A 13160-nucleotide genomic window follows, 5' to 3' on the forward strand; every position below is an offset into this window, starting at 1 on the left:
GGTGCTATACCATCACAAAACATCAAGCCATTGGCAGATAAAATAGCATACTCTGGAGAAGAGGGAGATGCCATTTTAAGGACGTGCCTCTCCTCATCCCTACCGACTTGCAGCAGTGATAGGGACGCTTAGTAGGACCCAGGAGGCACACTCCTCCTTCCTCTCCCCCTACCGAACCTCCCCAGCCACAATCATTAAGAGGAAGAAGCTTAACAAGGCTCACAGGGACACGTGCTTGCTCCCTGGACACTGTGGACTCGTTAGAGAAAGCTGCAAATCCCATTTTCCCCTGTTGCAGCAGGCAATCATTTTTTGCATGATCAGATCACAAGTTGATTATCAAAACTGGTTTGCAGTGTGTCCAGACGCCACTTTTTCCTGCAAGCAGGTTTCTCTCGCACTGCATAGAGCAGGGGAGCCCTCTGGTGGTAATCTGTAGGAAAATTTCTTGAGCGGGAGGGATTTGCTTAATTTGGGTAAGAATTCTTCATATTCTTTTCCCTTGCCTCCATAAGCCTTTTCCAAAACTGCCGGGTGCGGTGGCTCATGCCTGTAATCCCAGCACTTTGGGAGGCCGAGGCGGGTAGGTCACTTGAGGTCAAGAGTTCGAGACCAGCCTGGCCAACATGGCAAAACCCCTGTCTCTACTAAAAATACAAAAATTAGCCGGGCGTGGTGGCACACACCTGTAATCCCAGCTACTTGGGAGGCTGAGGCACAAGAATCGCTTGAACCAACCCACGAGGCAGAGGCTGCAGTGAGTGCCTCTGCTCTCCAGCCTGGGTGACAGAGCGAGACTCTGTCTGTCTCAAAACAAAACAAAATCAGCCATTAGAGGTAAACCAGGCCTGTTGTAAGCCATCTGAACAAGAAAGTTCATACCAGCAATGGACCAATGCTTTTTGGGGTCAAGATTGCATTTCTCCAGACCCTTTTTGCTAAAGAGCCCCAGGACTGATGATGAGGACAAAGCTATGGATTGTGAATTTGGCACTCGTTGCAGAGGGGAGGAGAGGCCCTGAAGTGCTGTTCTGAAGTGAGTGACAGACATGCCCTCCAGGTGGAAACACCAAGCTCTACATAGCACTTTCAGTTTCACTTATATAACATGTGATGCAAATCACCATGGAGAAGGGCAGCTCTGAGCCAGCAGGAGGTCTTGTAGGTGTGATGCTGGGACCAGGGGGCTGGAGAATAAGGGGCAGGTGGTGGAACGTGGGAACATGCCAGGGCTTGGCTGTTTGCCAAAGGGTTTGAGAAGATTAGAAGCAGGAGGGTGGAGAGGAGAGGATGACATACATTCGATACCTGTAGTGTCCCTCTTCAGACAGGAGAGTTAAGAAATCTAAGTCACCCGTGATTTGGGAGGGCAGAGTCCAGGCAAGCAGAAGAGAAGGGCCAGGTCCTGGCAGGCACCAGGAACCAGGCTTTGGGAAAGGAGGCACCACCTGATTTCTTGAACTTTTCTCAAAAGGCTGGGAATATCTAGTCCCGTTTTTCATTCAAATGTTTTTGATATGTCTTATTAGATCTGTTTTATATTTTGTTTTAATTTTCTCTGCATAGAACAGCCTTTTGAAAGTAAAAATAATAAAAATTTTCACCATTTTAAAACATTAGGCAATATATGTTCGTAAAAGTTAAAAGTCACAAAGAGATCAAGACTGTTTAATAGTTACTTTTTTGAGGGAAATCCAGTCACATTTGCCTGTACCATTACATACACCATTACTTGGACATTCACGCTCAATTGGGAACATAAATTACAAAAGAGAGAGGAACTTTTAAAACCACATTTAATTTTTAATACAAAATCTGTTGCACTATTACAGAAGTGACCCTTTCATGCACAGATAAATTTTGCATCTACCAGTATGGAAGAGGAAAAAATGTATTCTTATTGTTCTCCCAAAATATTGGCAAATTTAAAGTAACTTTTAATCTTTGTGCTCTCTGATGCCAAGGCAAACCTGTTTTGTCTTTTTATATTTTCAATAGACAGGTGGATCTGTGAAAAATGAATAGAGAGACATGAAAGTATTTAGGGCCATCTTTACCTGGGATTACTTTAAATTATGCTTTACCTACATATATCAAACATGCCAGGTTACTAGGCCTACTGTGCCCCATAGGCAAAGCTCTGAAGATTTCATCGAAAAATCTGCTGTCAATACGTAGAAAAGTTCACTATTTCAGTTTCACAGCAAAAAAGGTGGGGGGAGGGGGGAACCCAATAGATATTTAAGTAGATGCTTTCCCATCCCATTCACTGCATTAATTAGCTTACCTCTTGTACAGTACAACATAAACATTGCATGTTTATTTGTATGTAACACCTATAAGCATATAGCATCTACATTTTAAGTGTATTTACAAATTCAACAAAATATCTACATATAAAAAGCTTTACTTAAAATTAAACTTGATGCAAGTTATGAGAAACCAATTTATTGGCAAATGAAACTGAGCATTCCTTCAACCATAGGTTGTTATAGATTTTTCATATTTGGAGGTAACCCATTTGATAGATGTTGTTTATGAATACGATAGAATATATATTTACTTTTTAAACTGCAGATGTAGTCCCTTGGACCGTTGGCCTTTTAAGCACTTGCCTGATTTCTTAGATTCTGAAATGTGTCCATAGCAATTTGCATACACGTTGTTTAATGCTGCAGAGTTTTGAACACTTACATAGGTAAAGTCTTGGAGAATAATATATTACTGTTGGCATGCTGTTGTATGCTTTTAGTGTTGGAATAACTTAGTTTTTAAAATTAATTTTCTAGCATGTTGACATCTTTCTTACTGAAGGTAATAGAAACCATAAAGGACCACAAAATCATCATGTGCTTCAGTTGGTGACAAAGCTTTTCTTTTTATGCTTATGAGGAAATGCTATTTCAAATAAACTGTCTTATTTTTATTTTCATGTTTCCTTCTTTTCCCAGCATTGCAGTTTTCATGAACTCTGCTTTTTAAAAGTTACTTTTAGACAATGACAGTAATCTAGGACTCAGAATGGACTGGACCAGCTGATACAGAATGCAGGATGTTATGGAATGCTTAATGTCTGAAGGCACTGTATGTGTCTTGCCCTGTGTTCTCTGGAATAATGTTTGAAATTTAATTTGGATGATTTGTTTTTGATTCTTTCAGTATGGCACAAATGCCGAAATGCACTGCAATACACATTGTTTATGCCTAAAAACAACCGAACATAGAAATGATGTAAAAAGTAGAACACTGTGCTGCTGTAATGCCTGGAAGATTAAGAAGCGTATGGAGTAACAGGAGCCAAGAGTAGGTAACAGTTCTCAGTAAGCATCAGCAATGCGACGGTCATAATGAACTCATTTAGCAAGTATATACTGTACATACTGTTCCTAACAGTCTCCCAAAAAGACTAATGAGAGCTATACATAGTCACCAATTTCACAACAATGTCCACAAAGACATTGAAGTTCTAGAGAATACTACAGTAACACTCTTGACAATGAAAACGGAATTCATATATAGGGGTTCAGCTGAGGATAGTATAAACAAAGTATCAAACCATGTTTTCATAACATACACGGGTATGTCCTTTAAATGTGGAGCACTTTTCATGCATCATATTGAACTATATCCTGCAGAGGAAATAACAGGATCTGTTGGTGATGTTGCATTATTTTTTATCAGTTCTGAGGAAATCAAGAATACCCATTTTGAACGAAAAAGTATGCACTTTGCATTCCAGTTCACATTAACATATCATTTGACTGAGTTATGTTTTTGCTGTAACTATTCTCATAATATTAACATACAGCAGAAAATATACTCTCTACCCATATGTTCATAGTATGAGAGGGCTGACAAGTGCTTAGGATAAACATTCTAGAGAAATGGAATATTGGCAAAGAGCTTAAAAATTAAACAAAGGAATTCATGGCGTTGACAGGAGAAGGTGCCTCTGAGCTTTCATTTCCTTCAGCCGGCTCTTTCTCTTTCTTACCACTGTACTGTCCAATAAAGGAGCCATCCTCATTGAACTGGCCATTAACCCCTTCTCCATAGTCAACTAGGCTGTCGTCACTATCTTCTTTTTTCACAGTCCTGTCTGAAGGAGTTCGACTTCCTTTTTTCAAAGGCTTGTGGTCTTCTGCGTCACTGGAAGAAAGAGAAAACATTTTTGTCAAGATTGGCATTTAGGTAACATTTTCTGTTTTTAAAGACCATGCATGCAAATTATGAGAAAGCATTTGGAGTCCTGGGCTTCTCTGGCCAAATCTAATTGTCAGGTTGACTCCAATGACGAGGATGAGCTGGAATGGAAATCAGGAGCAGAAATGGTTGAATCATGAAGTCTTCAGTAGAGTGGATGGCTCCCAATTGTGTGTGTTAATTTCAATGGCAAATTCTGATTCCTGAGTTGAAAGCAATCCAGAAATAATCACAAGCATTAAATAAGAAAGAATTCAGAAAAGTAGAAAAATCATCACTATTTTGAATTCAAAAAGGCAAAAGCTTATGGCAAGTAAGAAGTTAGTATGTTAAACTGCATAATATCTCTGATTCCTTGGTTGTGAATGGAGCATGATTTTGGTTAAGTGTGAAATATGGACTTTTTTTTTTTTTCTGAGCCAGAAGGAGAAGCAAAATCCTGCATTTCAAATAATTTTGTTATCAATGCAGGCCAGACTGTAAACTTCAACCTTACCTTTCAAGAGACCTACAAATCCCATTAAAAGGATGCAGAAGAAACAAATGAAAACAGCCTAAGAAGAAAAGCAAAATCCTTATACTGATAGTACACAGTACTTTTTTTTTTTTGGTAAAAATTTTAGTTAATGAGTAAAGATTTATTAATCTGGAAAGAGACGCACTTTAACTTAAAAGCTCTACATTTGTACTATGAATGGCATGCCAACATATTCTAAAGAATGTGAATGATTCCAAACATGTAATAGCAAATGCTTCCTACACTCATGTTAACCCCCCAGCTCCCTTCTTCCATGTGTGTTATGCAGCCTGACCATGCTTGATGGGAATCTGAGGAGTGTACTTTAATATGACTTTACAAGATTCCATTATAATAATTTTTGCTTATTTCTCTGTTGAACCCGTAAGCACAATTTCTGGAAGTCGAAGAGTAATCATTATGTTTTTGAATGTTCACCCATATGGTCAAATAACTAGTTAAGCATATTGACCTATTTTTTAATAGGTAACATTTGGGAAAAAAATAGAAAAAGGCAATGACAGGATCCAACATTTTTTTTTCTTTCAAAGAACAAAAATGCAAGGCAAAATAGGAAACATATACAGTATTAGTAAAAATGAAAAAGCCTTAACATACAAAAGGTATCACTGGCTGCAGTATTTAATCTAGCAATTTGTGCTAAGACTTTACTGCTCCCTCTGTTTCAGACAGTGACTTTTTTTTTCAAGCCAAGATACAAATATTTCAAGATGCACAAGCATCCTGGCTCTTTTGACAATAACTTTTACTAGGGATTTCAATTTTTCTCCAAGAAGAAAATCTCAAGACTGGGAAATAATGCTAGCATAATATGACACTGGCATATGCCACTGAAAACAACCTGTTTCAGTAATATACAATTTCTTGTTGCAAACTGAATAAACTATATTTTCACCACTGCTAATAAACAACTGGAGAGGTATCACCTTGGGGTGGTCTGTGTTTGCGAGCACTTCAGAGGACATAGCATTGAGTGTCTAACCTGTTATGAAAATAGTCTACACAACATCTCTGGGGTTTAATTATTAAATACTTCTTGTGAAATATAGTTCATGTTTCAGTGTGACAGTTAATTCAGCTGAAGAGTTTAATAACAGGTAGAATTTGTCACCTGGATTCCAATGACTAGTCTTATTCTGCTTTGTAGAACTAGTGTCCCAAGGAATACACTACTGGAAATTTGTCATCTGTGGCATTTCTTTGGTCTAGCCATCTATCCACCCATGCCTTCATCCAATAAATGTTTATTGAGTGCCTACTCTAAGACAGATTGTTCTCGGCACTGGGAATATAGCAACAAACAAAATAGACTAAAACCCTCACCTCACTGGCTTTATTTCTAGTGGAAGAAAATACAATTAACAATCAACATAATAAAAAAATTACATATATATTATGTCAGAAGAGGATTAGCACTATGCAAAGTATAGAGCTGAGTAAAGACTACAGAAGGTGTTGGAGAAGGGATGGAGAGCTGGCATTAAATCAGATGTCCAGGAAGACCTCATCAAGCAGTAATATCTGGTCAACAACTTTAAGAGTTGAATTAGCAAGGTGAATAGTTGGAGGGAGAGCAGTTCCTGCAGGAGTAACAAGCAGTATAAATGTCTTGAGGTGAGGGCAAACCTGGCATGTTCTAGGAACACTAAGGAGCTTGGTGTGGCTGGGGAGAGAGAGAGAGAGAGAGAGAGAGAGAGAGAAAGTAGGAAAGTAGGAGTTAAGTAAGGGGAGTGGCACGTCTAAATCAGGGCTTGTGGGACATTGTAAGGATGCTGCCTTTAACTCTGAGTGAGATAGGAAGCCTTGGGAGGGTTTTCAAAGAATAAGTGACATGCTCTGACTTATATTTTAAAAGCACTACTCTGCCATCAGTGTTGAGAATAGCCTACCTTAGAGGGCTGGGGTTGGTAAACTACAGTAAAATTAGGCCACGCCCATTTGTCACATAATGTCTATGGCTGCTTTAGTGCTACAAAAGCAGAATTGCAGAGTTGCAGCAGAGACTGCATGGCCTGTAAAGTCTAAAATATTTAGTTGACCAACCTCTGCTCTAGAGAGTCAGGGGAGAATATTACAATAATCCAGGAGTGAGATGACTGTGACTTGGACCAGAGTGGAACACTGGAGGTGGTATAAAATGCTCAGATTATGAACATATTTTGAAGGTAGAACCAACAGGATTTTCTGTTAGGTTAGATACAGAATAACAGAGAAAAAGATGGTGCCAGGATTTTTGGTTTGAGCAACAGGAAGCTTAGAAGTACTGTTACTATGGAGTGGAGCATGTTGGGAGGGGAAAATCAATGGTTCCATTTTGAGCATATTAAAGTTTGAATATGTCATGAGAACCACTCCTTTAATCATTTTATGAGGCTAGTATAACATTGATATCTAAAACCAATAAGAACGCTTTAAGAAAGTCAAACTACAGGCTAATCTCATTCATGAACATAGATGAAAAAACCCCAAACAAACCATGACCAAACCAAATTTAGCAATCTATGAAAAAGATAATATTTCATATCCAGGTTGGGTTTATTCCAGGAATGCAGGTTTATTTTAGCATTAAAATATCAATCCATATAATTCATCATTTTAGCAGAAGAAAATAAAAATATGATAATCTCAGTAAATTTAGAAAGAGGTATATGAAAAAACTCAACACCCATTCATGATAAAAACATTAGGAATAGAATGTATTTTTATTCCTAACATTAGGAATAGAATGTATCTTCATTAACCTGATTAAGGGTAGCAACAAGAAACCTAAAGTAAACATGATCCTTAATGGTGAACACTGAAAACTTTGAAATCAGAAATAATAATAATGATGGCTGCTATCACCACTTCTAATCAAAACTGAATTAAAAGTCCTAAGCAACTTGATAAGAAAAAGAAATAGATGAAAGGAAGCTATCATTATTCATAATGATATGACTGTGTATATAAAAAATCCAGAAGAATCTACAGGTAAATGTTAGAATATAAAGAGATTTTAATAATGTTGCTTGATACAAGATTAGCATAAAAGTCAATTCTACTTATGTTCTTGCAAACAATTAGGAAATAAAATTTAAAATATTATTCCATTTATGAGACCATAAATATGAAGTATATAAAGACAAATCCAACAAAAATATGTGTAGGACCTCCAAAGAAAATAAAACTTTCAGAGTTATTAAAGAAGATCTGAATGAATGGAGGAATGTTCTACATCCATGGATAGAAGACTCAAATATAGTAAATATGTTAACCTTCCCCATATTGCCCTTTAGCTGCAATTTATTTCCAGTAACAGCTCAGCATGTTTTTATGTGGATCTTGGCAGGCTGATTCTATGATGTACAAATAAATGAAAAGGGCTAAGAATATTTAAAAGGTTCTTGAAGAAGACAAAGTTAGAGAACTGGACCTAGCAGATATCAAGACTTATTAAAACCTATATTATTAAGACAGTATAGTCTTGGTGCAGAGATAGACAGATTGACCAATGGAATGGAATATAGGGTCTTGAAACCGGCGGAAGATCTTTTTGTTAGCTTTATTCCCACATCATATTTTTATGCTATCATAACTAGAATAAGTCATCCATGGCAGCCAAGATGGCCAAATAGGAACAGCTCCAGTCTACAGCTCCCAGCGTGAGCGACGCAGAAGACGGGTGATTTCTGCATTTCCATCTGAGGTACTGGGTTCATCTCACTAGGGAGTGCCAGACAGTGGGCGCAGGACAGCGGGTGCAGCGCACCGTGCGCGAGCCGAAGCAGGGCGGGGCATTGCCTCACTCAGGAAGCGCAAGGGGTCAGGGAATTCCCTTTCCTAGTCAAAGAAAGGGGTGACAGATGGCACCTGGAAAATCGGGTCACTCCCACCCTAATACTGCGCTTTTCTGACGGGCTTAAAAAACGGCGCACCAGGAGATTATATCCTGCAGCTGGCTTGGAGGGTCCTAAGCCCACAGAGTCTCGCGGATTGCTAGCACAGCAGTCTGAGATCAAACTGTAAGGTGGCAGCGAGGCTGGGAGAGGGGCACCGGCCATTGCCCAGGCTTGCTTAGGTAAACAAAGCAGCTGGGAAGCTCGAACTGGGTGGAGCCCACCACAGCTCAAGGACGCCTGCCTGCCTCTGTAGGCTCCACCTCTGGGGGCAGGGCACAGACAAACAAAAAGACAGCAGTAACGTCTGCAGACTTAAATGTCCCCCTCTGACAGCTTTGAAGAGAGCAGTGGTTCTCCCAGCATGCAGCTGGAGATCTGAGAACAGGCAGACTGCCTCCTCAAGTGGGTCCCTGACCCCTGACCCCTGACCCCTGAGCAGCCTAACTGGGAGGCACCCCCCAGTAGGGGCAGACTGACACCTCACACGGCTGGGTACTCCTCTGAGACAAAACTTCCAGGGGAACGATCAGACAGCAGCAATCGCGGTTCACGAAAATCCGCTGTTCTGCAGCCACCGCTGCTGATACCCAGGCAAACAGGGTCTGGAGTGGACCTCTAGCAAACTTCAACAGACCTGCAGCTGAGTGTCCTGTCTGTCAGAAGGAAAACTAACAAACAGAAAGGACATCCACACCAAAAACCCATCTGTACATCACCATCATCAAAGACCAAAAGTAGATAAAACCACAAAGATGGGGAAAAAACAGAGCAGGAAAACTGGAAACTCTAAAAAGCAGAGCGCCTCTCCTCCTCCAAAGGAATGCAGTTCCTCACCAGCAACGGAACAAAGCTGGACGGAGAATGACTTTGACGAGTTGAGAGAAGAAGGCTTCAGACGATCAAACTACTCCGAGCTACAGAAAGAAATTCAAACCAAAGGCAAAGAAGTTAAAAACTTTGAAAAAACTTTAGACGAATGTACAACCAGAATAACCAATACAGAGAAGTGCTTAAAGGAGCTGATGGAGCTGAAAGCCAAGGCTCGAGAACTACGTGAAGAATGCAGAAGCCTCAGGAGCCGATGCGATCAACTGGAAGAAAGGGTATCAGTGATGGAAGATCAAATGAATGAAATGAAGCGAGAAGGGAAGTTTAGAGAAAAAAGAATAAAAAGAAACGAACAAAGCCTCCAAAAATATGGAACTATGTGAAAAGACCAAATCTATGTCTGATTGGTGTACCTGAAAGTGATGGGGAGAATGGAACCAAGTTGGAAAACACTCTGCAGGATATTATCCAGGAGAACTTCCCCAGTCTAGCAAGGCAGGCCAACATTCAGATTCAGGAAATGCAGACAATGCCACAAAGATACTCCTTGAGAAGAGCAACTCCAAGACACATAATTGTCAGATTCACCAAAGTTGAAAGGAAGGAAAAAATGTTAAGGGCAGCCAGAGGGAAAGGTCAGGTTACCCACAAAGGGAAGCCCATCAGACTAACAGCTGATCTCTCGGCAGAAACTCTACAAGCCAGAAGAGAGTGGGGGCCAATATTCAACATTCTTAAAGAAAAGAATTTTCAACCCGGAATTTCATATCCAGCCAAACTAAGCTTCATAAGTGAAGGAGAAATAAAATACTTTACAGACAAGTAAATGCTGAGAGATTTTGTCACCACCAGGCCTGCCCTAAAAGAGCTCCTGAAGGAAGCACTAAACATGGAAAGGAACAACTGGTACCAGCCACTGCAAAATCATGCCAAATTGTAAAGACCATTCAGGCTAGGAAGTTACTGCATGAACTAACGAGCAAAATAACCAGCTAACATCATAATGACAGGATCAAATTCACACATAACAATATTAACTTTAAATGTAAATGGACTAAATGCTCCAATTAAAAGACACAGACTGGCAAATTGGATAAAGAGTCAAGACCCATCAGTGTGTTGTATTCAGGAAACCCATCTCACGTGCAGAGACACACATAGGCTCAAAATAAAAGGATGGAGGAAGATCTACCAAGCAAATGGAAAACAAAAAAAGGCAGGGGTTGCAATCCTCATCTCTGATAAAACAGACTTTAAACCAACAAAGATCAAAAGAGACAAAGAAGGCCATTACATAATGGTAAAGGGATCAATTCAACAAGAAGAGCTAACTATCCTACTTATATATGCACCCAATACAGGAGCACCCAGATTCATAAAGCAAGTCCTTAAAGAGACTTAGACTCCCACACAATAATAATGGGAGACTTTAACACCCCACTGTCAACATTAGACAGATCAATGAGACAGAAAGTTAACAAGGATACCCAGGAATTGAACTCAGCTCTGCACGAAGCAGACCTAATAGACATCAACAGAACTCTCCACCCCAAATCAACAGAATATACTTTTTCAGCACCACACCACACCTATTCCAAAATTGACCACATAGTTGGAAGTAAAGCTGTCCTCAGCAAATGTAAAAGAAAAGAAATTATAACAAACTTTCTCTCAGACCACAGTGCAATCAAACTAGAACTCAGGATTAAGAAACTCACTCAAAACCACTCAACTACATGGAAACTGAACAACCTGCTCCTGAATGACTACTGGGTACATAACGAAATGAAGGCAGAAATAAAGATGTTCTTTGAAACCAACGAGAACAAAGACACAACATACTAGAATCTCTGGGACACATTCAAAGCAGTGTGTAGAGGGAAATTTATAGCACTAAATGCCCACAAGAGAAAGCAGGAAAGATCCAAAATTGACACCCTAACATCACAATTAAAAGAACTAGAAAAGCAAGAGCAAACACAGTCAAAAGCTAGCAGAAGGCAAGAAATAACTAAAATCAGAGCAGAACTGAAGGAAATAGAGACACAAAAAACCCTTCAAAAAATTAATGAATCCAGGAGCTGGTTTTTTGAAAGGATCAACAAAATTGATAGACTGCTAGCAAGACTAATAAAGAAAAAAAGAGAGAAGAATCAAATAGATGCAATAAAAAATGATAAAGGAGATATCACCACAGATACCACAGAAATACAAACTACCATCAGAGAATACTACAAACACCTCTACGCAAATAAACTAGAAAATCTGGAAGAAATGGATAAATTCCTCGACACATACACCCTCCCAAGACTAAACCAGGAAGAAGTTGAATCTCTGAATAGACCAATAACAGGCTCTGAAATTGTGGCAATAATCAATAGCTTACCAATCAAAAAGAGTCCAGGACCAGATGGATTCACAGCCGAATTCTACCAGAGGTACAAGGAGGAACTCGTACCATTTTTCTTCTAAAACTATTCCAATCAATAGAAAAAGAGGGAATCCTCCCTAACTCATTTTATGAGGCCAGCATCATCCTGATACCAAAGCTGGGCAGAGATACAACCAAAAAAGAGAATTTTAGACCAATATCCTTGATGAACATTGATGCAAAAATCCTCAATAAAATACTGGCAAACCTAATCCAGCAGCACATCAAAAAGCTTATCCACCATGATCAAGCGGGCTTCATCCCTGGGATGCAAGGATGGTTCAATATATGCAAATCAATAAATGTAATCCAGCATATAAACAGAACCAAAGACAAAAAACACATGATTATCTCAATAGATGCAGGAAAGGCCTTTGACAAAATTCAACCCTTCATGCTAAAAACTCTCAATAAATTAGGTATTGATGGGACGTATCTCAAAATAATGAGAGCTATCTATGACAAACCCACAGCCAATATCATACTGAATGGGCAAAAACTGGAAGCATTCCCTTTGAAAACTGGCACAAGACAGGGATGCCCTCTCTCACCACTCCTATTCAACATAGTGTTGGAAGTTCTGGCCAGGGCAATTAGGCAGGAGAAGGAAATAAAAGGTATTCAATTAGGAAAAGAGGAAGTCAAATTGTCCCTGTTTGCAGATGACATGATAGTATATCTAGAAAACCCCATTGTCTCAGCCTAAAATCTCCTTAAGCTGATAAGCAACTTCAGCAAAGTCTCAGGATATAAAATCAATGTACAAAAATCACAAGCATTCTTATACACCAATAACAGACAAACAGAGAGCCAAATCATGAGTGAACTCCCATTGCTTCAAAGGGAATAAAATACCTAGGAATCCAACTTACAAGGGACATGAAGGACCTCTTCAAGGAGAACTACAAACCACTGCTCAATGAAATAAAAGAGGATACAAAGAAATGGAAGAACATTCCATGCTCATGGGTAGGAAGAATCAATATTGTGAAAATGGCCATACTGCCCAAGGTAATTTATAGATTCAATGCCATCCCCATCAAGCTACCAATGACTTTCTTCACAGAATTGGAAAAAACTAAAGTTCATATGGAACCAAAAAAGAGCCCGCATTGCCAAGTCAATCCTAAGCCAAAAGAACAAAGCTGGAAGCATCACGCTACCTGACTTCAAACTATACTACAAGGCTACGGTAACCAAAACAGCATAGTATTGGTACCAAAACAGAGATATAGAACAATGGAACAGAACAGAGCCCTCAGAAATAATGCCACATATCTAC

General features: G+C 39.4%; 1 protein-coding gene across 31 annotated transcripts in view; it reads right to left on the reverse strand.

Annotated features, from left to right (window-relative positions):
- Positions 1–1782: 1782 nt before the first annotated feature.
- The window catches only part of NRCAM (neuronal cell adhesion molecule), a 314317-nt gene continuing 302939 nt past the window's right edge, over positions 1783–13160 (reverse strand). For all 31 annotated transcript variants that reach the window (XM_054494285.2, XM_063667720.1, XM_054494267.2 and 28 more), the window contains one exon: positions 1783–4149. In XM_054494285.2, coding sequence (XP_054350260.1) covers positions 3912–4149 — 238 coding nt within the window. In that variant the 3' untranslated portion in view covers positions 1783–3911. The remainder of the gene's footprint in view (positions 4150–13160) is intronic.

The sequence above is a fragment of the Pongo pygmaeus genome, chromosome 6 (assembly GCF_028885625.2).
Source record: "Pongo pygmaeus isolate AG05252 chromosome 6, NHGRI_mPonPyg2-v2.0_pri, whole genome shotgun sequence".
Taxonomy (NCBI): Eukaryota; Metazoa; Chordata; class Mammalia; order Primates; family Hominidae; genus Pongo; species Pongo pygmaeus.